This window comes from Trachurus japonicus, chromosome 15, assembly GCF_045865225.1.
Source record: "Trachurus japonicus isolate A0001 chromosome 15, Traja_1.0".
Lineage (NCBI taxonomy): Eukaryota > Metazoa > Chordata > Actinopteri > Carangiformes > Carangidae > Trachurus > Trachurus japonicus.
The window spans coordinates 32097704-32125327 of record NC_140921.1 but is presented as its reverse complement, the minus strand read 5'-3'; the positions used below and the strand labels follow the sequence as shown (position 1 = coordinate 32125327).

Below are 27624 nucleotides of genomic sequence, written 5' to 3'. Positions count from 1 at the left end.
TTCCAGAGATTTTAAGGTAGATAAACTAACAGGTGATGTACAATGAGCTGAAACTGGAGACTCAGACCTTCTGGTTATTTTAGAAACAAAAGAAAATATAAAGAGAAATTGTCAGAGGAGGTTCATACCATTGATAAAAAAAAAAGTGTCTAAGCCACTTGATATAGATAAAGTCACTTGTATATGTTGTACTATGAAGTGTTATATAACACTCCAGACTGCTGAGGTTCCTGGTGCCTCAGACTTTGATTTTCACTCCACTGGGTTCCTGTTCTCTTTCCATCCCGTCTGTCGCTTCTCAGAGCCCTTTTTTTATTCAACGAGACTCTGCAATCCCGCTCTGTGATTTATCTTAGGAATAAACAATTGTACAAAGTAGCACAGAAGCTCCTGTGTGGAGGAGTAACAGTCAGAACATTAAATTGGAAAAAATCTGATCTCATTTTATGGCAAATTAATCCATGAAAAAGCAGAAGCTCAATAGGAAAGCTGTCTGATCTCTGCAGGTGGAGTCACAATACAAAGAGCTCTGCTTATGGTTTTCTGTTTGTTCTCTACTCTGATGAACATCTGCAGCAACAACAGTCTGGCTTACTTTGATTGTTCTGTAATCAATGAAGGATTTAAAAATCACCGAATGTTTCCACAGCACCCATAGAACCCACAGAAACACAAAGTAATCATTCGTAGCAGTATGCATTACTAACAGTACTGATAGTAATAGTAATAGTGTATTAACTCTGCTGTGTTAGATGAAAAACAGACACAAAGAGAGCAGTGCAATGAAAAAAAAACATGCACACAAATATTATATTCTATTCTATTACCAATAATCTATTAGGTCCTGCGAAACACCCACATCAACAACCTTTTATTATAGACCAGCAATCACAGAGCAGCAAAGGCATTTGTAGCATGAACATGCTGAATATAACTGAACAGCTGCTGCTAGCAAAGACAACAAGCTCAGCAACACTCGTAATTTGTCATGTTGCATCCACCACCAGTAGTCACGGCTGATAATCGATCAAGATGCAGTGTGGATGTCTGTGTTGTTGTTTCCAAAAGGATAGTGCAGCAGCATTTCAAGAAGTCTCAAAACTCCATAAACAACTCAGTCTCGTCTTGTTGTTCTGTTGTCTTATATTATTTAAAGGTTAAATAGATTGATAGATAGAAGATAGAAGCTTTATTGTTATTGTAAAAGAAAATACAACGAAATTGCCAGTGGCCTCGGCGTCAACAAATGCAAACAAATATACACAAAACAACATAAAAAAGCTTATTGTAAAGCTGATTTAGGATCCATTAGCAAGCTGGTCACCAAGACTTCCAATGAAATGGTAGCGCCACATTTCCCAACAGTCTTTCATCATACCTTCACAGATTTCATCCAGATCAGGGTAAAGACTAGCCTGGGTTTACCCATGCTGCCTTGCGCGCGATTTTATTCGCTCTGCAAGTCAGCCTGGAAACCATGGACCCAATTTTTCCCTCAACGAGGGAGCCAATCACAGAGCGGGGGAGGGGGCAGCAAGACGACGAGGAAACACTGAAGCAACTTTGTTGATAGCTTGTCGATCCAACATGGAGGCAGACGCTTTACCTTTCGATGCAGTGTTAGAAAGTGTTTTAAGTAGTTTAGACTTTATTTTGAAAAAAGAGCAACGTTTAGTGTTTTTTTCCTCATCAGATTTCTGTTGCTCTACATACGTCATCGGCAGGGTTTAAAATTAGCACCCGCCACTCGCCAAATGCGGGTAAAAATATGATTTGGCGAGTAAAATTATTAGGCCACTCGCCATTGGCCGGCAGCTGGAATATGCCAACTTCACTATATAATTGTCATCATAAATGCTGAACAGTGAAACGAACACAGTTTACAGCTACAGGAGATCTACTGACTGTGTTTCGAATGCCGGAGTTGTCCCTTGTTATCCTCCGTGATTCAACATTTAAGAAAATGTATCAAGTTTTCTGCTGCTGTAACGTTCGCGTTCAGTCGGTCATTCAGAGGAGGCGGTCAGAAGCGAGCGACGTTAGTTTGTGTTAACGTGTTTATGTGGCGACACATCACGATGATGAGGGGTAGGGTTACTAGGGTTACCACATGTCACCGACAATATGGAATCATCCCGTATTTGCAGATTAAATAACCCTGTCCTGTTTTGCATCAATACGGGACCGGGTTTGTCTCGTATTTCCGAGTTCACTTGAATGCAGCATCACCCCACTCGCAATTCTGTGAAGAGGTGCCGACTCTGCCCGTGATCAGGTGAAACCAGTGAAACTCTGTGTTTTGATCACAGACGAGAGTGGGAGAGATTCAAACACAGGGCTCTACAGTGTTGGGGCCGTAAAGTATAGGCCTACCCCCGCAGCCCCCGCCCGTAAAGCCTTTCCACCGAATCAACGGTCTTTTTTTTTTTTTTTTTTTACCGCAACATATGATTCACGTCATGATAACTTCTGTAGGCTATTCAAACTTCCACAGTCCATAGTTCTCTTTGTTTGATATTTCAAAAGAAAGTTGCATCCTTCTATAGGCTACTGTAGGATGAACAGTAGGCAATCTACATTAAAAAAAAACAAAAAACAAAAACACTTATTCAAGTCTGAATTAAATGTAGGCTAAGTTTCAAAACTCACATCATTATATCTTCCTCTGAAAGCCTATTTATGTAATGTCTGTTGTCATTCCATCAGCTAATCTAAACCTATTTTTTTTTATATATGTATTGCAACAATTTAGTTTAGGAGGCAGGTGTGTAGGCCTATTGTTAAGGCAGCTGCCTAACTATAATGCAATGGGGAAAACACTGTTGATTTTAATGACTTTGTGTTGTGAGCAGTTCAGTGGCCGGTGAAAACATATATTGGCCGGTAAAATTTTTGACCTACCTGCCATTGGCAGGTAAGTCAAAAAGTTAATTTTATACCCTGGTCATCGGGTATGATTGATACGATTGGCTAAGCTACGTAAAGATGCATTTGATAGACATTCATAGAGCCCATTAAACAGCTCTGGGCTTTTGTAAACCACGCCTCAAATACGAAAAAAATGAACGGGTGGTTCCCAGACCGAATCTCAATCTACATTGACATGAGGTCTGGTGTTAGCCAGACTAGGCAAAGATATTAAACTGAGACAAATGATGTGTAAACTGAATCTTTTGGTGGTGGACACACACAGGGTGGTGCATCCTCTGGGAGCATCCGTCAGAAGATAAAGGAAACCTGTGAACAGCCTCTTACCTGCCATGTCGGTGGCGAAGGGTCTGTCCGGTCTCCAGCCGGTGTACCATCCCACAACTTTACCTCCCGACACCAGCGGGCGCTCGTAGGCTCTGCCACCCACAAACCCCACAGGCCACACTGACACACCTCGAGTGCTGCGCATCTGCAAAGAGAAGGACAGGGAGAAGAAAAACATTCAGACACAGCTTACACAACAGCGACCAAGAGGTGCTGATGGAGGCACATGTGCGTCCGCACTCTGACATCTGAGAAAGATGAGTGTCGTCATTGTTGGTGTAAAGGTCCGGCAGTGGGGGATTTGTGAGTTTCCTGCGTGATGAACTGAAACATGACAAAAGCAATTTGACAGTTGTGTTATTTAAAAACAGCAGGAGTCAGAGCTGCTCTCCCGTCGCCCTCTTTGTGTGTCAGTGCAGTAATGACGGCAATCTGAGGCCACGCTGCTCGCTGGCTGAGCCACATTGGCTTCTCCTGTCAGGGGCAACGGCAGGACAACCAGACCCAGGACTCAGGAGAGGTGGAAGTCAGAGATTCAGCCACCAGGCTCGTGACACTGACGTTTAGCTGACTGAGTTTTCTGTCATTTTGCATGAGCGATTAGAAGATCTCTAATTTCACCTGAAACCTCTAATTTCACTTGAAATGTGGGCGAGAGCTGCGTGCAGAGACTCAGTCGGCTGAACTGAACACAGCACTATAAGTGAAACTGTGTGGTGCGGTGCAGCCTTCCATTTTCACAGTGAATGAATTTGCACATAGCTAGAAGCAGTGCAATGGGAAATAAGGCAGAGAGAGTGAGATAAAAGACAGGAAGAGGGAGAGAGAGAGAGAGAGAGAGAGAATGGACAGCTGAGTTTTTGTGTTGCAGTATGAGACATCTGTATCTTGGCAGCGCATGTGTGTGTGTGTGTGTGTGTGTGTGTGTGTGTGTGTGTGTGTGTGTGTGTGTGTGTGTGTGTGTGTGGATGCACATGTGTGTGAATCTATTTTCCAACGCTGGCCACCCTGAAGCCCATTCACTCAGACGCTGCTCCTCATCGCTCACCCAAACAGCCTCCAGCCGCTCGCTCATGACAAAACAACAGAACAAAACCAAATCAGTAAGCAGCACTGCATTACTGCGCCCAGACATCATACTGAGTTCTAGCTTTTAAAGCCACGGGACGCCAAGTGTACATATATATATATAGCACGACATATGAAGAGGATTTACAGCTCTGTTGCAAATGTCCTTGCCACCATGGAGGAATGTGGAAGGCCTGCTTCAGTGCTTAACGATACATATCTGGTAGAAAAAGATAAATAAAATAAGAATTTTTGACAAGTTTTTCCAACTTGATTGACAAAAGCGATGACAGCCCAGTGAGAGTGGTATGTTCGGTCCACTCAGGTGTGGGAAACGTTAAAGGGGACCTATTATGCTTTTCCAGCTTTTCAGACTTTTATATGTGTTTAAAATGTTGGATAATGGTTCTAAAGGCCGTGGAAGTGTCATATCCTGAGGTTAATGCATTTGGAGGTAAACCCTGCTAGATAATTGGGATTTCTCTGCACACCTGTTACACTCGGTTGCGCTGAGTTTTTTTTTACATGAGCTCGCGTCTATGTCATGGCGTGCCGGACTCCCCTACATGGTCATGCCGAGGTCTCTGCTCCAGCCCATAGACCGGCCCCGCCTCCTCCCATGCTGCTCTGTTGTGCCTGGTGTCACAGCGGAGAGCGGAGCGGACTACTTCCTGCTTCTTCCCTGCATGTTTTAGCGCTGTAGCGTCACTTTAGCCTACTAAGTTTTATTTAGAAGTTTACGCCGACGTTTCATGTAAGTGAAGCTGTACCTGTGTGAGAAGCGACGTACCGCCGGGGCGACGTTGTTCGCCGGACCGACGTAACGCTGGACCGCCGAGCTCCGGAGCTCTGGAGCTGCAGCGGCTCCTCACACAGGCAGAGCCCGTCTGCAGGCCTCCTTGGCCGGGCAGGCGTCCGTGCTCATCGCGGTAGAGAAAACCCTCGCTAATAAACATACCCGCAGGTCTTTTAGACGTTTACCACCGTGTGGTTATTCTATTTAGCAGAATGTTGGTCTCATTGATGAAATCTTGTGGCAGTTGAATTAGTTTGAATGAAAAGTGAAGCTGTGAGAAGGAGGAGGAGAGGAGCAGTGCTGCTGTAGTCTATGTGCACAAATCACCACATTTACATCAATAAATAACTGTTTTATTATGAACTGACCAGTCTGCATATATTTTTAATTTATTTTATATATTTATTTTTGCATTTTTATATTACATGTTACATGGTTACAGTAGCCTACATGGCAAAGACTACTCTATACCATCTTTGGTTAGGGTGAGACTAGGTCATGGGTGCATTTCATTACACAATGTAGACTGGTCAGATGCAGACTGGAGATCTGGCAATTTGCCTACTGCAGATTTAGCTTTTGTTTGCATACTACATTTTGGCCAAATCAGTATAGGTACTAGTAGTAGACATCGTCATGGTAACGCAATGCTGAGGGAGTGGTTCATTTGCATTTAAAGGGAGGGGCCACTGAAACAGACCGTTTTGCAGAGCCCTGTTTTTGAGAATGCTGTGATGTTTGATCTTTGGGGTATTTTGACCGAAGCACGTCACAGACATGTCTTTAAGACACCCAGGAACTATTTTAGTTTGTGCAAAAAGGAGCATAATAGGTCCCCTTTAATGTTGATGTATTAATGATGGAGGGAACTGTCAATCTGCCATTGACAGTTTAATTAAACGATGTCCGCCTCCAGCAAAACGCGCGTCGAGCCTTGTCTGCACTCAATAACACAAGCAGAGTTGTACAGAGAGGGCTGCAAGGAGAGCAAATGTAAAACACAGCAGGAATTAACACAGCAAATTACAACCAACTGCAGAACTAGCCTGTAGCAGATACGCTGCAAATGAACAAGACGCCGACCGGACTGTAATGGGTCGTTCAGACCAAAAGCGTCAAAAGACGCTCTTGACGCTTTTCCGCGACGCTGGTGGTCTGAACACCCAATAATTCGGTTTTTTCAAGTGTCATGTAAACGTACTGAGTGAAATGATCTGATCTTAAAAAATCTTCAGTAGCAGTTGGGTCATTCAGAGAGGAAAATAAACATATTTATTTACTTCTGTTTATTCAGCTTAAGTCACACTTTTAGAGACCTAAATAAGGTTTAAACATGAAGGTCTGGCCAAAGATATTCCAACATGGCTGCCAAAGGGACTTGGTTGGAGGTTGAAGAGATCTTCATCAACAAGAAGGAGAAGCTCTACAACAGATGATCTGGCCTCCACAGAGACCTGATCTCAGAGGAGCTGTGACACTGGCTTTTTAAAATGTATTTCTGAACTGGCTGTTTGACTTCCAACGACATTCATGTCAAACTGAAGCTGATTTTCACAGAACCTGCGTTAATAAAATGAAAATGACACATAATGCCTTCGGAGCTTGTGACAGGTTTGCAAAGGGCAAGTGACAAAATGTGCCTCTGAATTTGTGCTCTGTGTCCTTTCTGAGAGTGAGATGACAGGAACAATATCAATCTCACATCTTTGTATTAATATGGAGCCGGAGCAGTGTTGCATCAGATATTCATAAATCCATCACAAAGATTGAATATTAAGTCCTTCCCAGATGACTTGCTGGTCTCAAGCTAGTGATTTAGTAAATCAGGTTGCACCATTAGAACTCCAGGAACATTCCCGCTTAAAAAAGGAGTTTAGTAAGTTAAAGGAACCATCATTAGACATAAACAGTGACAGTTTTAGAAATATTGACACACCAAGGGAATAGTTCAACATTTTGGGAACATCAAAACATCAAATTCTCTCTGAATCAAACAAAAAATCATGTGGTCAAAACCAATTACATGGCTTAGACAGACACCACAAAAACACAATGGCCAGTCAAACCTGGAGCTATTTGTTTCCACAAGTTTTGCAAAACCCAAGTTGAAGCACAGTGTCAGTTCTGCCCACTTTTTTTTTCTTTTTCTTTTTTTGGGGGGCATTGAGAGAGACAGGAAATGGGGAGGCAGAGAGAGGAGGAATGACATGCAGTAAAGGGCCACCATGATGTGGGATTCGAACAGGGGACCTTTGCATATGGGGGGCGCCTGCTCAACCCACTGTTCCACACAGCACCCCAGTTCCACTCACTTTAAAGGTACGTTGGCAACACTGCAGGCAGTAAACACCCCATAATAGAAACTGTTCATTCATTGCATTTTACAAGATGAATGGCCTATGGGAATAGTCCTGTTTAGTCACATGGTATTTGATCGTCCAATAGAAAAAAGATGAATGCTCACTCACTTACTGATAAAAACAAAAAGAAGACAAAAAGAAGAATTGGCACAAAAAGGGCTCCCACACCATCCCACCATCCCAACAAATAATCAGTACACTGGACTTTTGCTCTCTGTCAATTGGACCACACCAGACTTTGCTCTCTGTCAATTGGACCATCTTGTGACTTTGTGACTTTTGTGACATGCCTGGCAATAAGAAGAGACTGTTGTTCGCTCATGACGGAAAAAAATTTTGGACACATGTGCAGACACACACGTAATCCTTATGCTCTATCTAGAGCTGGACTTCAATTTCTTCAACTCTACATACTGCCTAATGCTGCAACACATTGGGCCCTAGTTTGCTGGCGCAGCGCAGGTGGCGCAAGGTAGCGCAGCCGGTCTAATGCAAGTTTCGACCAGCGCAGCCTAGCGCAAGGTCAGATTGGAAGATTGGCAGATCGCGCTGCGCTGAGATAGGCGTGGCCGCGCAGCAGGGGGAGGCGTCACAGATTCAGCTTGGTGCAGTGGAAGTTTTGTGCGAAAATGTCCCGCCGAGGTTGCGCTGAAAGCTCGCCACCTCCAACCAGGTCTAATCTCAGCGCAGGGCGAAGCGCAGCAGGTGCAGTGGAAGTTTGGCTGACTGACCTGCAGTGCACACACGTCACCAAGACCTCACAGGCAGATCTCCACAGTTCCAGACACATTTCAATGCAATAAATATCCACAATAACCACTATTTAATGCAACTAACGGAATCAACACGTGAATTTATATCTATATAGATTGTCCCGTCACATCTGACGTCAGATCAAAGCAGAGATCAAAGGCTGTGGCACACGTAATGGAAACTCCACCTGAATTAACACAGCAGGGACGAACTGGCACTGAAAAGCAGCTGTGGATGTCCCAAAAGCAGGACTGTGAGGGTGGATGACTGCATGTCGCTGCCATACCACTCTGCCCTTGTGATGATCCCCTTTATTTATTTATTTATTTACTTATTAATTCATAAGCGCGTGCGACCGCATCACGCAGCCGTAATGAAAAACAAAACACAAATCATTATCTCTCTTAGTCCACCACAACAGCCTCGGTATTAGATAGTCAGTATATAGCCTACTACAGTATACTCAGCATCTCTATCACAGAAAAAAAAGAGAAAAAAAGAGACGGACAGAGAGAGAGAGAGAGGAGGACAGAGAGAGAGAGAGAGAGAGACGCTGATTTACGCTGATTTCATGGTGTTTGTTCATGTTGTGATTAGTGTAGCCTACACCTCTCATCTTATACACAGGGTTTGAATAAATGTGAGTTTCTTTATTAGTTTATTAGTTGTTGTATCTTACTGTGCGTTCAGACCGAAAGCGTCGAGAGCGTCGCGGTGGCCGGAAGTCATTCATTTTCAATGAGAACCAGCGTCGAGGAGCGTTGAAGAGCGTCAAAGGCGTTGGCGTCGCGTTTTGGCGGCGAGAGCGTCAGGAGAAAGTTGAAATCTCCTGAACTTTATGCTAATGAGCGATGATGCGGAGCAGCGGCAACCAATCAGAGTGTAGATGTCCCCCACTCAACCAACCACAACCGACGTCAACTTCTTTGACGCGCGTCAAAAACGCCAGGGTGTTCAGACCACCAGCGTCGCGGAAAAGCGTCAAGAGTGTCAAGAGCCTCTTTTGACGCTTTTGGTCTGAACGACCCATTACACTGAGCACCGGTTCTCAGTGTATCAGATCAATCCTGGTTAAGTATATTAGTAAACTCATTATTGGTCACTCTGAGCTCGGACCTCCGGACCAAAACAGCTGTTTCCTCCTGGGAGAGGTTCGGCCTCTGGCGTCGCTGTTTCCTCCGTCCATGTCAAAGTATAAAATGACAAACTTGCAGCGCGCGTCACCCGCCGCGCAGTTAAAGGTGAGGAGAGGAGCTCCTTTGATTGGTGAAGATCTGACTCGGCTGTGTCAAACCCACTCCACGCCTTTCTCTCCTCCTCCTGTCTCCCTCCCGCCCTGTCTCCTCCCTCTTCACCGTTTGCGCCGGTGGGAGGGACGAGGGGAGGGGCTGCGCTGGTCTAAGTCTGACTGCGCGGCCCACCAATCTTGCGAAATGGACCTGGGCCACACCCCGTTGGCGTGGCGAAGGTGCGCTGCACTTAGACTTCGCTCGGTCCAGGAAACTAGGGCCCATAATGTCAAAATGTCAAATGTTGGAAAAAAAAAAAAAAAAAAAGTGAGAAATGTCATGTCAAAAAAAAAAAAAAAAAATGTTATGTCAAATTGTTAAATTTTGAAAATACTGGAAGAATGTTATGTCAAAAATGTAACATGCAGAAAAAATGAATATGTGAGTATTGGGGGCGGGACTAGATAAGCTTTTGCTTCTCCCGCTTTCCCTTTCGGTCATGTGTATTGTATTATTGGATTAAGATGATGTGTGATGATGATGACTAATTGACATGCCCGAAATGAACCAAATAAATAAATAAATAAATAAAAAATAAATAAAATAATAATCTAAAGCTGTTTAAGTAACATTTTTATCACATGTGTTTAAAGGGATAGTTCAACATTTTAGCAAATTGGCCCATTGCCATAATCCCTATAGCAGTAGGTTCGTTACCTTTAATTGTCGGTGCAAGCTATTTTTAGAACGGCGGAGCAGAGCCGTGAGCTGCTCAGAGCTACACTACGGAGGCTCGTGGGATTTCTTGGTTTCCCTCATCAAACTCATCAAATACACAATCCAACAACTCCACAACACTCTGGTGGACAAGTTGTGACCTTGCACATTCACCACGCTATAACATAGTAACAGAACGTTACCAGAGTTGTTTTAAGCTGCGTTCACACCGGACCTTTTGTTTTTCGAACGAGCGACGAGTTTACATGTTAAGTCAATGCAAACGAGCGGTGGAGCGTTTAATCGCCCAGGCGAAAAAACACTGGGGCTTGGAGCGACGGAGCGTCGGAGCGTTTTTTCGCTCAAGTCGCTCCCGTCGCTCGAGATGAGAAATCCCAACTCTCCGGCCGTCAGTCGCTCGTCGCTCAGCGCTGATTGGCTGCCGTAATCCCGGTGGTGCCGGTGTAAACAGAGGCACATGGCAGTGGGCATGACGTCACCAAAGCGAAAATGCGAGTCTGTGGCTCTGTGCCAAATTGACGAGCGTCTGCACCTGAGCGACGGAGCGTTTTTTTCGGAGCGATACGAGCGACAGCGACAAAAATAAAAGGTCCGGTGTGAACGCACCTTTAGAGGGAAATTCATGCAAAACCGCTGATGCTCGTTCCAGTTTTTCGGCATGCAGTCTCTGCTTTTTGCAAAAACAATCCATCTGCTCAACACTTTTGTTAATTCCTCTAGAAATATTGTCATGAATGCTTTTTAATTCAGACACACTCACATGACTCCACCTTCCACCCCTAACCTATCCTAACACTATGAGACAGGTGTTCATCTTTTCCTCTCACTATGTCAGAAAATAAAAGTTTCCCAAAATGTTAGTGATTCCGTTATCTGCTTGTTGCTTGTGCGAACGAACTCCTTCCTCTACAGATAAGACACATCACATTGTACCTGTGCACCAGAGCACGGAGGAGGTCCAGCCGAGGTTAAAGCTGGAAACGGGCTGAATTCCTGTTGTGTTACAGCAATGAGATAAAAAACAGGAAATTGACTTTTATTTATACCAAACTGTCAGAGATGATAACTGTAACTTATTCATATCTCGTTTAAATTAAGATGCCATGCAGTTAAGAGAATGAAGGGAGGTGGATAACATTAACATTTAGATAGTGTCTGACCTCACATCCACCCCAAGAAGAACAGTGAGCATCTTCCTACCTTCCTCCACCTCTTTCTTCCTTTTCATTTCATCTCTCTCAGCCCACACCCTTCCACCTCTCTCTCCTGCCCGAGTCCCACAACGACGCCAGGTGCTTTGAAGCCCTTTCTCAGTTAATACCACGGCCCCTCCAGTTTGCCTGTGTGATGCTAAAACCCTTCCCCCTCGTTCCTCTTTTGCAGCTGTCTGCCATTCTCTCTCGGGTCATTTTTCAAAGACCCCGGCTCCTCTGCTTTGTAAAAACACAAATGAAAAGGAAAGGAGGGAGAGAGGAAGAAAGAGAGGCTGCCTCTGTGTGTTGGTCGTTCCCAGATCATTCCTAGAGTACGATCGTTATTTGGGCTTATTGGTTAAGTCCTAGTTTGACTGCTAATGATCTGCAGGATTGAATACTGCACCTCAGAGCTCAGTGCAATTTGACACATTTTTAGAAGAGTGTTAGAATAAAAAGTAGAAAACCATCTATGGATATGCAAACATATTCAGAACCTCTGGCTGGACTTACAGGGGGCCCAACCTTTATTTCTTTGAAGACCAACATTTGAATTTGCCTTTGGAATAGCCTATTTTTTTTTTCTGCTCAGTCTGCTTTTAGAAACTGAATTCAAACCACGAAATGTTGAATTTCTCGCATTAATGCACCAGTTAAAACAATCTGTCTTTGCTGTCTTTAGCAGTTGAATGTTCTGAGTTCACAGAGGTTTTCGCACATTAAATGGGAGAAGGCTAATTTTTTACACAGTCAAAGTGCATTATCATTGTTTGTTACAAGCATCTTGCAGTTTTCTGAAATAACATCCAAGTGAAAAATCTTTAGTCAGTGAAGAAAATGCATGATTTCTTGTTTATATCCCAGAGGATGTTTGGCTTTCCTCGATGAAACTGTTGCCTCATCTCAATAAGGAAACCTCCATAAAACTCAAATTTCTCTGGATGTTTTTATCTTACACCACCTAACACATTCTTGTGAATCTTTAGAGTAAATCATGTCATATATATAAGAAATGCCAGTTTCAAGGTTAGAAAAAATATTTGCGAACATCTGACATCCATAATCAGAATCAATTAACTCTATTACACTGTTTGGTTGTAATGTTGGGATTACTGCTTGTGCCTAATGAAACATGACTAAACGTTCTCAACCTGCCATTAAAGGATAATTACAATTTTTTACAATCTGGACCTTATTTCTAGCATAAAATACGATCATTTACTCACCCAGATAACTTTGGTGTCATTACAAGTCGTTCCGACGAAATTAGATCCATATAATGTGAGAACACGGGGTACGCATTGCAGCCTCTAAATAACACATTATCTGCAGAGAAACTCGTTCATACACCAATATTTTGTTAGGAGCCGCGCCGGAGATGACATCATCCAGATCAGAGGTTAGTAGGTCAACCTACAGACCCCGGATGTTGATAACATGCCACCACAGGCTCGGAGGGGAACAGCACTAACGTATCATAACAAAATATTGGTGATATTAACAAGTTTCACGGCAGATAATGTGTAATTTAGAGGCTGCATTGCGCTGCCCCATGTTCTTGCATTATATGGATATACGCGGCTCTCGGCTGGATCTAATTTCGTCGGAACGACTTGTAATGACACCAAAGTTATCTGGGTGAGTAAATGATCGTATTTTATGCTAGAAATGAGGTCCAGATTGTAAAAAATGGAAATTATCCTTTAACATTGCAATGGTCGTCACATTATCCACCAAATATATTTCAATGACAAATGTGATCAACATTCAGATGCTTTCATTCTTGGATGGGGTCTGTTGCACATTTGTTCATTGTACATTTTCTGTTAGTGCTCTATGTTGATATCAGACGCCCAGTGTGAGTCAACCAAGCTCAGTGCTGGACCAGTCAGAGAGCTGTGGTTAATGATGATGAGATGGTGTAATGACTCACCGCCTCTCAAAACTCCTGAGTGTCATTTAACAACTAATTGAAGCTGCTCTGACCGGCTACACAAGAAGCTGCTAATCTAACACATTTGATAGATATGACCTAAAGCTGATGACTGACAAATTAGCAAATTGCTTATTCACACATCTAGCATATTCCTAGTGACTTGTGTGTTCAATATTTCCTGAAGCTAACTCAATCTCCTGGCCCTGAAAAAATGAAGCCAAGACATGAAACTGCAATTCTTCTAAGGGCCACTTGAGACTGGCTGCACAAGTGAGTCAATCACACATTTAAATAAGGCTTTACGTTATAAATAACTGAGGGACTATGACTTTGAGTGACAGCTGGGTAAGAGACAAACCAGAATGCACCAAATCTTTTTTTTTGTCAGGCACTCAGCTTCAATAGTGCTCTTCAGAAATCTATGGGTGACATCACAGTATCTATTTATAGTATGTACAGTAGATTTACAATGAGCCAAATGACGCTAAAGCTTTCTTTGGATCTGAAGAGAACACCCTTTACATTATATAATAAAAATAAAAATACATTGTTTTTGTTAAGCGCTTTTACAGGTGCTCAAAGACACTTTGAATGGACAAAACTATAAAATAGATCAAAGTCCAAACAAATCAAATAATTGAAAGTCCAAAACAGCATTAAGTACTGAAGGTTGGGAGGTATGTATATATAATCAACTGATCTATACAAAATTTGATTATATTTGTGTTGCAGTTAAAAAACAAAAAAAACAAATGAGGATTTCCAGTCATTTTTGCTTTTCATTGACACAAACAGCATCTGCTGGTTTGAACACATTATTTTCACATAGCTGCTTTTACTCATCAGAAATCAGAAGCAGAGACCAGTGACAGTTCAGTGTTGTGCACATTCAACCAGTTAGATGCAGTGTGAGTGGAGATATCTGATGGAAGATGTCAATAATCCATTCTGCAGCCTGATTAAAATGACATCTGCCTCAAACAAATGTGTGTTGTGCTTTTCCAGATTGCATTAAATGGGTGAGATAACAACTGTGGGCTGGCAGCACAAGGCTACGTCTTTATACTGTAGCTTTCATTTATCCATTATAACTGGATTGTGTCCAGGCTATGCAGTTATCTGTGTATAATGTGAGTGTGTCTATCTAGGGTGTCATTAGACTCAAAATCAATCTCAGAAGCATCCAGATCTTCCCATTATAGGATGTAAGGATGAAAATCGCATTAAAATGACAAGTTAAGTTTGCCTCAGCTTGCAGAACGAGGGTTTGACAGACAGTAATGATCAGGAGGTGTTTGAGTTCAGCATCAGTTTCATCAGGCAAAACTTTTAACAACATGATGTTATGGGATGATAAAAAAAAAAAAAGTTCCATTAAAGCAATACTTACCGATCTGGCATTTCACTCAGCACAGCACAAACATTTGAAAATCAACAGCTCCACCTCCCTCACAAGTCCCACCCACCTCTCCCTCCTGCCGCATCTCCAAGAGCCCCCTCCCTAGCTCCCTGCTGCATGCGTTGGCATGGCAACGGTAAACAGAACAGGAACGCGAGGGAAACGGGAACAACACAAACAAACACAACACCGGAGTTTTAAACCGTATAAACGGACTCAGTGATGATGACTGATGAGTTTTATAATAAACTGTTGTTAGCCTACTGCTACTGGAGACGCAGGGGAAGTGATTGTTACAGATTACAGTTCTCAACGAGCCGGGCTGGCAGCCGGACCAGCGCCACCTGATGCGCTGGTTCAGGGCCAAAATAAATCCAGACCGAGCCGAGTCGAGCCGCGCCGGTCCGGAGTTCCACCGGGTCCGGACCGCTGAGAACTCACAGAGCTAACAGTAGCCTAGCCCCCTAGCCGTTAGCCAGGGCTGCCAAGTTTCAGAAAATGACAAGAGTGAGACTTTAGTGCCATGATGCATTCGGCCGCGGTGGAAAAAAAAATTGGCCTTTTTTTTACATCGATTTGGCCCGTTTTAACAACAATCAAGACTGATGTCCTCACCTCCATGCCAGCTGCTCTCCCTGCACTGTGGCCTCCTAATGCTAATCTTAATTGACCAGAAATTAGAAATGAAAATCGTAACACAAATTTTGACAAAAATAGATTTATTTGTCAATATTTCATTGTTCCATTTTGATGTTTTTTGTTGTAAACATTGGTCGCTGACTTTGATGATTTTATGATGGAGGCAGGGGGCTCCCACTTAAAACAGTTGGGCTCAAGGCCCGCCATCTTTACCGTCATAATGGATGACAGAGTTCCTTCAAGGGCCAAGCTGTTGCGGGTCTTAGTCTTGTTTAAATTGACGAGAGAGAATACCCTCTCTGCGTCTGCATTGGAGTGTGGGAGGACCAAGACCAACTTGGCAATTTGTGACAGCTTCACAAACCTGCCCATACCGGTCACCTTTGAAAAATGTACATAGGAAACCTAATTACTCTCAAGTATTTTTGTGTAGTATTGAGTTGATTATGCCAATGGGGTATTCCCATGAGTACAGAATAATTCTTACCTTGTTCTTCAGTGTTGCCATGCTCCCCCAAAAGCCCTCACAGTCAAACATGGCTGGGTCTTCGGGCATGGCAATTTCCATGGACTGGTAGTCCAGGAACTCCTCGCAGAGCTGGTCACGCTCCTCAGGGCCACCGTATTGGAGCAGTTCAGGAAACCTAAAAAAAACACAATGTGCACTGACCTGGTAAAGTATTGTAACTGAAACAGGGGTTGTTTTTCAGATGTGGTCATCAAACAAGAAAATGTGACCACAACCTGGTCTTAAGCCTGCTCAACTTGTAAAGCATATTGAGATACTGTAACTTGTGTTGGGCTTTGGCACAATGGATAAAATGTACTTTACTTGATACCGCCACTAACCTGTCGACAAAGTAGAAGGCATCTTCCACGGCACATTCTGCATTCTGCTGGACATCCAGAAACATTGCATGTTTCAACAGAGGCTCTTTAATGGGGAGTTTCTTGATTGCATACTCCACAGCCCTTTCCAGAAACGCCACTGCTGCCTGCTGGAACCTCTGCACTTGTTGCGGTGTAATGTCTCCTGCTTCAAGCAGCCGATTGAGTGTGGCTCGAGTAGTAAAGCCAATCACCAACTTTTCTCCTACAAGAGACACAAATCAACAACTTCAGATGTACTTAATTCTGTATGTACCAACATGTCAGTATGGGACGGGAATAAGACTGTGTTGAGTCACTTCAGAACCACAATAGTTAGCTTGAAAGCAACCTTTTAAATATCTTCATCATATCAGTGATTGATTAAACACTTTATCAGACAGAAATGCAAACGTGTGTTTGGATAGTGCATGTGCATATTCTGATGTAAAACTTGGACAATTACTAATTACCTGGCAGTTGGTTGGATGGCTCCTTAAAGTTTATTTCATGCAGTTCCTGGTGCTGTAATGCTGTGGGCTTCAGAAACTTTGAGAGCAACTTGCGGATGAAACTTCTCATCTAAAAATTTCAGAAAGATTTACAAATTTTAATTTATTTCGTGATAATAAAAAAGGAACAAAGATAGAACATCATACTAGCAAACTGTATTCCAGCCTTCCCAATTTACCTCATCATGTAGAAGGAAGATGGACGACTTCTCCCTCTGAAGGAGGAGGTTGAAGGTGGAGAAGACTGGAAATGTTGCTTGATAGAAGAGCAGGTACACCTCTGTGATTGGGTCAGAGAATGCCCCCACAAGCCTCCTGAACCTTGGCTGTTTGTCATCTGTGGGAAAAAGAGAGCAAAAAATGGTTGTGCATAGTACATTTACTTTTCAGTCTGTTCTAATAACCATGCATTTGGATCATTGAAAATGTGATACCTACTTAATGACTTCAGGTAGCTGGCCAGTGGCTTATACTGCTGCAGGATACGAGTCAAACACTTCTCCAGGCTCAACCATCGAACGGAGACATGCATGAGCATTTCCATATATTCACTTCCATGGAGCTCACAGAATTCTATGACAAGGATAGAACATCTTAATGCCAATTTGATCAAGCCCTTCTGGATTTAATTTGTACTTCATGGGACTGCACATACATACCTGTCAGGTAACCTTTACGATTGGTGCTTCCTTTAAACCAAAGTCCAACATCCACAGCGAGATCCTCTGGATCAAATCCACACACCTGCAATACATGATTATTTATAGTCACAATACATTGTTGTCATTGGTTCATGACACCGCACAGCATAACAACCTGTTTGACTTGATATAGGCTACGGATACGGTAGGTCTTAAGCACACATGATTCAACTCACCTCCAAAAAGGCTTGACCAGCCTGTTTGGCTGTGTTGTGGATGATGTGACAAGGACACCCATGGATGTAAATGCTGGCATGTTCTTGATGAATTCTGGATGCGATGGAGTTCCTTGCTCCTGTATTGACTGGAGCATTATCAACAGACAGGCTGACACAGTTTCTCCATGGTATGGCATTTTTCTGCAAGACCTCATCCATCTTCTTATAGATAACTTCAGCCGTGCCGCAGTTTGGCCCAGTGGTGGGGCACATATCCAGGAACCTGTGGACAACTTTGCTGAGGTCACTGTCATACAACCGCACAGTGAGTGGGTTCATCTTCTCACGTCCTGTAACAATAGGTAGTACATATCATTTATGTGAGATTAAAGATAGACAGACGACATTGTGTGTGTCTTTCCAATTAATATCTTCTAAAAATGTGTGCTGGAAAGTGTGGAAAATTTAATGACCTGTATCATTTGATCCGTCTGTGATCAACGTGAAAGGATTGGTCCTCATCTTCATGACCAGTTCCTTTCTAAAGTGAGGAGCCACTGCTTCATTTATTATGCAGGACATTTTTGTGCGAGCAGACATGAAGTTCTGTGCAGTAGGGGAATCTTTGAAGCATTCTTTTAGCAATGGGCTGAAGTGATCAGCTACTGCAAATGGCACATGGTGTTCCACCATTGACACTGCTACCTTTACCTCAGCTCTCCTTGTCTGCAACAGAAAGGTGGTAATTAAAAAGCAAATCATGCACAAAAAAACATTGCTAAAACATTGAGTGTCATTTGATTGAATGAATGTCTTAGCAGCAGACTCAATGTCCAAAGAAAACGCTATTACATACAAAAAAATAAATAAATAATAAGAACAGTTAAAATGCACATTAGATTAGACAAGGTATTTGTTTCATTTACTATGTATTTATGCTGATAACCTGCAAGTGCAATCTGAATAGCATAGTACCTTGACTTCCTGAGCTGTCATGCCACCAACAGTGGCTGGGCCATAATATGGTGCAATGCTGGCTGTTGACTGTACTGCCTGTTCTTTGGTACGATGCGCTTTGCTTTTTATATGCCTTGTGACATCTGCCTTTCCTTGATGGGCACAGCTGTTCTCGTGTCTGCATATAGCGCACCAAAAGTAGGAGGTGGTTGTGCCTACAGTGATGAAGGGCCATTCTGCTGTCCACTCCCTTTTAAAAGTGCACCTGTAGATGGCTGCTCCACTCTTGGCTTTCTGTTTCTTCCCTGTGTGTACTCCCATCTCCACTGTTTTCTCTGCTGGCTCTTCTTCCTCTGTTTCTGTGTTCTCAATCTCCTCTACATCTTCATCCTCAATGTCCTCTCTCTCTTCATCCTCAATCTCCTCTCTCTCTTCATCCTCAATCTCCTCTCTCTCTTCATCCTCAATCTCCTCTCTCTCTCTCTCTTGTGATCTCTCTCCTTGACCTTCTGCCTCTTCTGTACTCTCATTGTCAGGGGGTGCATAAGGGGGGGGTGTCACTGGCACTGCCCAGAACGACAGCAGATCTCTCTGCTGCCTCTTCCTCTTACTACCTAGCATCTTTCAAAAGATAGACATGTTACTGTTTGAATACTGTTTTACATTGAGACTAACCAATGTCTCTGAGTCTGGCCAAGATAGAATATAGCCTATACCGTAAAACTTCAAATATATTTTGGCAACCAGAAAACAATGTTTGATCCGGCAATAATTTGGGATGGGCGTTTATAAAAAAAAAATATTTTGCTACCCGCGGCGGTCAACTGGCGACAATTTGGGACTTTGTGACGCTTATTTGAAGTTTTACGGTAAGAGAAGAGGCAAATAAATGTTACACAGCCGGTGCCTCTTCAAGAAATACAGAACAAAACAGTACATTAACTAGGAAACTCAAGGAGAAAGAGCGAATATCAACAGTGAACAAAATTGAGTTTACCTACCGTCCGTCTTCCAGCAAGCAGGAGGAGTCGGGTTTGAATTTCGGCGCGGTGCGGTGCGGTCACGGTGGTGTGTGTGAAAATCGTTAGAGATGCTAAGATCCGCCCCGTTGCGTCTGATTGGCTTATATCGCATGGTGTCTTTTCCGTGGTTGGTTAGATGGATTGGTTATCTCGGGCAGTCAATCAAGAGTCTCGAACTACGGCAAGCCGCAAGGACCAAAGTTTATTATCATTATTGAATGGGGAAACAAGCGTGAGAAATGCCAAGTGTGGCGTGTGGTGTGAGAATGGGTCAAATTGCGTGACTGTCACACTCAAAGCGTGAGACTTGGCAGCCCTGCGTTAGCACTGGATGCTTTATAGACACATGTGACTTCCTGTGTTTACTCGGGGCTGCTCACTATCAACGTTACAATATCAGACATGAAACTCCACGACCAGCTGCGGCTGCAGTTACTGGTCTTTTAAAAAACTATTTATATCCAAAAACCTTCTTTCTTGTGTGTTGTGACTCTAGTCTCCTCTGCTCATGTCCTGCTACTGCTCTGTCAATAAGCGTTCTTCCTGGTCGGGAGGGGGGAGAGGAGGAGAGGGGTGCACAAAGTGATTACATATTAAGTAGGTTCGGTCGCTTGTCAAATCTTATTAATCGGACCGAATAATATTATTGGTCAGACTTTTCTCAGAATTATATGAGAATGAAAAAATGATGAGTTTTTAACCCTGTTGGGTTTCTCTTACATTTTAATGTATCATCAGATCATTAATAGCATTTTCACTTAAGCCTGCCACACACATAAAGATAATCGGGCTGATTTTGCCCCGATTTTCCCCCTTCCGACCACGGACAGACACCGCCCGATTATCTTAAGGTCTTAAGATTATCTTATAAGATTCTCTTGTAGTGTGTGGTGTGTTAAGAGTCAAAATTCCCCCGACAATCGGCTCGGAAAACGTTCGGCGCCGATAATCGTAAGTATTAAACATGTTCAATATTTACGATTATCGGGGCCGACTTCGGTGGCCGTTTCAATCAAAAGTCATCTTGTGTGTGGAGAGCCGGTGTTGTGCGGAGAAGTGCCTGCTTGCCGAGCTCTGCTCACCGAGCTCTGCTCACCAAGCTCTGCATGTTGCTCACGGCAACAAGCCACTTCTCCGCACAGCACCAGCAACCTCACAGAGCCACGGTGCAGCCCTGCCCCTGGCATTACATGAGGTTCACACACACATTCACGCATACACGGGAGATTTCCTGAAGCCGATAGCAAAGACAGTAGCGATCATAGCCGGCAACAGCCAGCAATACAGCAGCCATGTTTAAACGATCATGTGACCGCCGCTCACAGCCCGTCATGTGACAGCGCACGGCTCCCTATTGGACAGCCGCTTGACTGCTCGGCGTCCGGAGCCACAGACACACAGACACACACAGAAGGATCGTTGTAAAGGCTGAAGTGTCCCGCTTTCATTAAAAAAAAATTTACGTCGCTCTCATTGTCCATTCCGGAAATAGACCCGAAAGAGTAGCTACAACAACACCCCTGGTATCGCTGCTGATGCCGGATTGTTTTCTGACCAGAGGGTCAAGATTCTGAAAAATCTTAATGTGTGTGGTGAGCTGTGTTTGGAATATCGCAGCACACCACACACAATACGATCAAAACTGTTCAATCACAGATTTTTTATCTTCATGTGTGGGGTCTCTCACAGATAATAAATCGGTTGAGATTTATAAAATCTTTATGTGTGTGGCAGGCTTTAGACAAAGAAATGTGCAAAAGTTCCAGAAAGGTAAGTATTGCTTTAAACCAGCTCCATCACAAACAGATTTAGTTCCTGTTGGAGGAAGTCGGTGACTACAGATGTTGCATGGTTTTCAAAGTTGCTGTGTGCTGTCTTATCAACAACAGCTCAATGTCAAAATGTTTGCTGGGAGCCAAACAAAGCTGTGGGGTGACAGTGTTTCAACCAAGGGGGCAGTTGTCGGTCTGAGAAGTGAAGCTCACTTCCGCATTCAAAAAGCTGCAATCCCCTCGGCTGTCGCTGGGGGCTGGCTCCAGAAGGGAGCAACTCCAATTGAGCCCCATGTTAAAATAGCCGATTTTACAGCTTAAAAAAACATATTTACAGCCTGGTACATTTTATTTTTTTGGTCTCAACCGATAGTTTCTACCCCCACACACACTCTGAGGGGGGTGAATTTTTTTTAAACTCTACCGTTTTACTATTATTAGGTTTAAAGTTCTGGCCAATCAGGGCGCGGAAACGTAGAGTGACAGGTCCGGGGACCGCTGCTTCGAGGCCAGTGGGCGGGCCCTCGGGCGGCCAACGGCCGCACCTCGCCAAATATGGCAAGTAGAATCCAACATGGTGCGGTTCAAACCCCCGTAGTAGCGGCACAAAACAGACTCCCCCAAACCAATGGGTGACGTCACGGACGCTACGTCCATTCTTTTTACAGTTTATGGTTTCAACAGATGGTGCATTATTCTCCTCAGTGGTGACTGCTTTAACACATGCTGATTTTCATGCCACCATCTGCAGATTACTGCTGGCACCAGAGAAAGTTTGCAGGACAAACTTCTAGTCACACCTTTGTTTATACAGGGAAGGCTGCCTGAGCATATAGTACATGCTGTTGTACAGCACCGCCTCGTTTGCAGCTACAGTGAAAAATAAATCAAATAATGTGACACAGAGACACAGAGAGAATAGTAAGCAGAGCAAAGGCTCGGATAGAGCCGACACATACTGGTCTCACAGGTTAGTTAGTTAGCTGATAAAAATAGTCTGGTCTTAATCAGGTCTGGTCTGGGCTTTAACAAGCATCGTCAGCCCTTCTACGGGTCTACATAAATTCATATTACACAAAGTTCCAACAAAGGATAGATGGCTTTTTATAAAAAATAAATAAATAAGCACAGTGATAATTGTTGTAATTATCTCCAGTAATGAACCAAAGACTGAATGGTAACAGTGGAGGCAGCAGCGTGTCTATAAATGTCATCCAGACATTACAGACTGAAAAATGCTTTAATAATAAAAATGGTAAAAACTCTCATAGAAAACAGACTACAGTTTCTGTAGCTGATTTGATATTTAAATTGTCTCCCAGAGCCAGATGCCAGGGTATTTCTTATTCAGTGACCCTGTCACAAGTGTCACAGTAAAAGCACTGTATGTAGCTAAGTATTACCATAACATATGTTCCTCCATCTCCAGGATGACATGAAGTTGATCTTATTTACATTTTAATACGCAGGTAACTAACTTCTGAGAAGTCTAGAAGTCTCTTAATTAAAAGAATAACAAAAGACAGCATCATGAAGCAGTGTTGGATCATGGGAGTTTTCTACATCACCATTAACGTAGGGTCCTCCTGGTTCAGTTATTCAGGAGATTTTTTTTTAACCAGGAGTCAAATTATCCACAGAGGTTTTCTGCTCTCCACAACAAACAGAGCAGGTGATTATAAAGAGCAAAAACTATGAATAAAGCAGTTCCACATCTAAAGTCAGCGCACTGTGAAACAGGACATGAGGGAGTGGCTGGGAGCTGAGCTTGCTGCTGCTGCCTTTGTTTTGATTGCTTCTATAATAACTTATGGGTCAGCTGAGTTATCCAGTTGTTGTCCTCTCCATAACAAACAGACCAAAGGATTAAAACCAGTAGAAACTTCCATAAAGCAGTTTCACTTTAATGATCAGCGATTCACCGACGCTCTTCATCAGACAGACGTGTCCAGCAGCTGGAGCTGAGCTGTCCAACATTCTGTTTTTTTTTTTTTTTTCTGAGAACCAAAGGTCCAGATGTCTGATGACTAAAATCCTTCATATCTGGCCTAAAGCTGGATAAAATCTCATTTTGTCACACAAACACAACACTGATGGAGGCACACACTGGGTCTCATTCATGAAACGTGAGTAAATCTGTGTGTAGATTTGCACATAAAAGCTCACTCTACTAAAACTCTACTCCGGATTCATGAACGGTGCGTGAAACTCAGTTTTGATCGTAAACACGTGTGTAACTTCATGAATGCCAACCCATCGTAACCTAACAACACGCCCCTGGTGATCAGCAATTAGCATAGATCTCCATACATGAATAGCCATATAAGGAGATCCTGACCACCATATTAGGAGGTAGGTGCATCCTGCTCACCTGCGGCCATGACGCAAACGAGGAAAGAGGGAGCGAGAGAAAAAAAGAGAGATCACGGATCGAAGTCATTTTGGGTGAAGTGGAGTCCAGAAAAAATATTTAATTCTCTTCTGTTAGTAGTGGTGTGACTGGGACAGGTCAAAGGCTGGAGGGAAGAAACAGATTTAGTGAATTAAGTAGGCCTATCCTTGGTTTATTAAAGAACCGTTTAAGAAGTAAAGCCAGAATAGTTGGGGGTCATCCCTATGTTCCCACAGCCCTATGTTCCCACAGCCCTATGTTCCCTCAGCCCTATGTTCCCTCATTTCTAACTTTTGTTGTCACTGAAAATTAGGCCCTATTCCCACAGCCCTTTGGTCCCACCATTGGTTGGGTTTAGGCAATGAAGAAAGGAGTTGGTTAAGTTTAGTAAAAAGACCAGGTAGAGGCTAGACAGGCCAGATAGACAGAGTCCAGATAGGTAGAGAGAGTCCAGAGGGAACATAGGGCTGAGGGAACATAGGGCTGAGGGAACATAGGCACGCTCCCAATAGTTGGATATGAAACATAAAAATAAAAAAAATACACACAACTACAGAGCTACGGCAGCGACGGGAGGAGGAGGCTCTTCACAGCCTCAGCAGAGGAGCATGGTTGTATCAACACATGAAGTTATATAGGCAGGTTATATTGTTACAGAAGCACCAGCCGTCTGTCACAGCTCCATCCAAACCGGTGCCGACTGCGCTGCTGCGCAGGGTGAAGTGTGCGCCCACCGAGCGTATACTGTAGCAACACAAAAAAGTTTTTTCCGGTTTTATATCAGATTATTATCATCATTAGATGGAGCCTTGACGTGTTTGTGCGTGTCCGATCCCTAAAACGTCTCTCTCTCCAAATATTTCTAATTGTTTGTCATGTTCAAATTACGTGTTTCAAAGGCGTCGGCGTATTTTGAACATGAGAGAGAGTAATATGGATTAAAATTGTAATTTTCAACAGTGACAAGCATTATTTATTTGCATTCCTACATTTACACAAGCGCTACACACAGTCCGGAGCAGGTGTAGATTTTGTGAGTAGCTATGAAAAAATCAGCACTACTAAAAGATTGATGAATGCGGAAATCCACGTAAATTTGCGCTGCTCAGGGTTTACACACAAATCCGTGCTGCTCACGTTTCATGAATGAGACCCACTGTCATTAACAGCAGATCCAATGAGACACACTGTTGCCACGGTTAAACTCACAGACTTAAAGAAGCATTTACAAGATTAGAAATGAAATGTTCCAAAGAGATATAGTGGTTAGACATTTTAATGTTTAAAAGTTAACATTAAAACATCAACACCAATCTGAAATTAATAACTGTGAATTTTATTAGTAAAAGATAGTTTTAACTCACTGTGGCGTATACAATAGCCCCAGCCACACACTACAAAATATTATCATGTAATTTGACATTGTGACATGTGCATGAAGTTCTCTATAAAATGTTGTTAATAAAGGAGAGATTAGAAAATGTCCCACTTTTCCTGACTCTCACCTCTCCTTCACCTGCTTCCCATCCAAATCACAGCGGTTCAGTTAGATACTGTTAAACTGCACCCTCTTCATACTGCACCATCTGCACCCTCATCATTTCTAAAGGTTGTAGAACAGTCTCTGTGTGGTCAGGGTTAGTCACATAGACTTGTGAAAAGGTCATGGTTTGAGTAACCATGACTTTGTGTGTTGTTCTTTATAATAATAATCACTGGGAGAAGATACAGTTGGCTAATGACTACAACAGTTAAATCTACATGGTGCACTGAGTTGACAGTGTCCCCCACTTTTCAGTCACTTTGGATAGAAGCATCTGATGAATAAGTAAATGTAAATATAGAAAGATAGATATTTCCTTCAGGTTGGGCGATCTTGTTGTCTTGGTTACCAAATGGAAGAGGCTGTGACCCGGTCATGGATAAAAGAAGCAACAATGATTATCACTTTCACATTGGACATTGACAGCAGTCTCCTGTTTGTTCTGTCAACTCATCCACAGCGACCAGTGTGTCCTCCTGTAATTCATGATGTACATGAAGCAGGAGACACTTGAACTATCAGGGGTCGTTGTAAACATAAAACTGTCAATGGGTAAAATTTACTCATGTCCCTGGTTACTGCATTGACAATACACAATACACGAAAGCTGCTGTTCTGTTTAGAGAAACTGCTGGGACACGACACATTCATGCTGTTCATTTGTTGTTATTACACTACAAACATACTGTATCTTAAAGAGATATTGGGATTGGGGAAGCAAATTATCGATTAATTAATTAATCGATAGTTGATAGACCTTATCGATCGATGATCGATTAACTGATAAGCGACGATTTTCCTAAGAACCTAAAGCTGAACATTTCTTATACAGGACTCTACGCTAGTATTTGTTAGTTTGTTAGCACAGCACAATGAAAAATGTTTATGTAACACGTTATTTAACCTTTAAATAATGTTGAGGGTCCAGTGTGACCCATTTTTACATTTAGGAACAGTAAAAACACCCTAAACATTTTTCCCCTAACTTTAAGTTGAACTTGTTCCTGACCAACACTATAATAACAATATTTGATACATACAGATTAAATGGTCTTTGCTGCCACTACACTATGATGATTACTGTATTTAACTACTTAAATTAGCATAAACTGATTGAACTCAGCCTGATGTAAACATTAATAAAACTTAGTAACCAATCACACAGGCAGCTCCATGTTGTCTCTGTGTGATGTTCAGGGACAGGTCAGGACAGTCTGAGGACAGACAGCTCTGAGGTTGAAGTCTGCACCGTGGACAGTGACAGGTCTGTAGCTACGTCTTGACCACATGTCAGCTGTTCAGCTGCAGCAGAGGAAACGAAGGTTACGATATTGTAACCCTAGTTATATTAACACAGGCGGAGCCCTCTACTGGACTCTATGGGTATATCTCTCCTCCAATCGCGTACGCGCGATGGCCCACTGAAATTTGCATGTACGTAGCCGGCCAGTATGGCGTGCCTACCTTTCCCGCCCTTAGCGGGCTATATAAGCAGATGCACCGCCAGCTGCCCTCATTCCACCAAACTTCAGCGTAAGGCGAAAGAGCGGCAGGGCCCTAAGTAGAGGGCTCCGCCTGTGTTAATATAACTAGGGTTACAATATCGTAACCTTCGTTATATCTCACACAGGCTTCGCCCTCTACTGGACTCTATGGGTACAGTAGGCGAAGCCCCGATTTATGTACTCCCTGCCGCGGGAGAGGCTCCGCCCACTGACCACACCAGCTACCGGTTAGGTACCAAGACCCAGTCACCACTTTATTAATCTTAACCACCGTATGGAGTGATAACGGGTCCAACTTCATCCCAGTTAGCAGCACCTGACTAGGCTGGGTGAAGTTGTGGTCTAACCTCGCAGGGGTCTCAACCCTAGACCTCCTGCGCACCTCATTGACAGTGTCCTAGCAGAGCACAGTCCAATGCAGGTGCATGACACCCTGTGGGGATCAAGTATTAAAAAACACTTGACACATCCTTCCTCTCACATGTCCTGTGACCCTACAGTGAGCACAGACCTGGAGAAGGAGCCTGATACATCCAAGAGATAGAACCTTATGAACGGGCAGGGTGAAGACCACGATGCCGCCGTACATATGTCCTCAACACTCGCACCACTGAACAGGGCCGTAGACGTCGCCACACTTCTTGTGGAGTGCGCCCGGACCACAGTGGGCGGTTCTCGACCCGCTTGACTGTAGGCTGAGAGGATGCATTCACACATCCACCTCGCCAAGCGTTTCTTGGACAGGGCTCTGCCAGCCATCCCGTCACCATAACACACAACCAACTGGTCGGTGTTCCTGACAGTGGCTGTTCGGTCGACATAGTATGTC

The 27624-nt window shown here is 43.4% G+C and overlaps 2 protein-coding genes across 2 annotated transcripts in view; both read right to left on the bottom strand.

The window, feature by feature from the left end:
- b3gat2 (beta-1,3-glucuronyltransferase 2 (glucuronosyltransferase S)) overlaps nucleotides 1-27624 on the bottom strand; it is a 108913-nt gene that overhangs the window by 45677 nt on the left and 35612 nt on the right. The window contains exon 2 of the mRNA XM_085800991.1: nucleotides 3256-3400. Within this exon, the coding sequence (XP_085657117.1) occupies nucleotides 3256-3400 (145 nt within the window). The remainder of the gene's footprint in view (nucleotides 1-3255; nucleotides 3401-27624) is intronic.
- LOC146973954 (uncharacterized) lies at nucleotides 6015-18882 on the bottom strand. Its single transcript, XM_085799098.1, has 10 exons — nucleotides 18606-18882; nucleotides 18078-18320; nucleotides 17623-17954; nucleotides 17405-17489; nucleotides 17184-17318; nucleotides 16925-17082; nucleotides 16707-16815; nucleotides 16216-16459; nucleotides 15854-16010; nucleotides 6015-6095 (listed from the first exon to the last, which is right to left on the bottom strand). The coding sequence occupies exons 1-10, from the start codon at nucleotides 18880-18882 to the stop codon at nucleotides 6015-6017; spliced, it is 1821 nt and encodes a 606-aa protein (XP_085655224.1).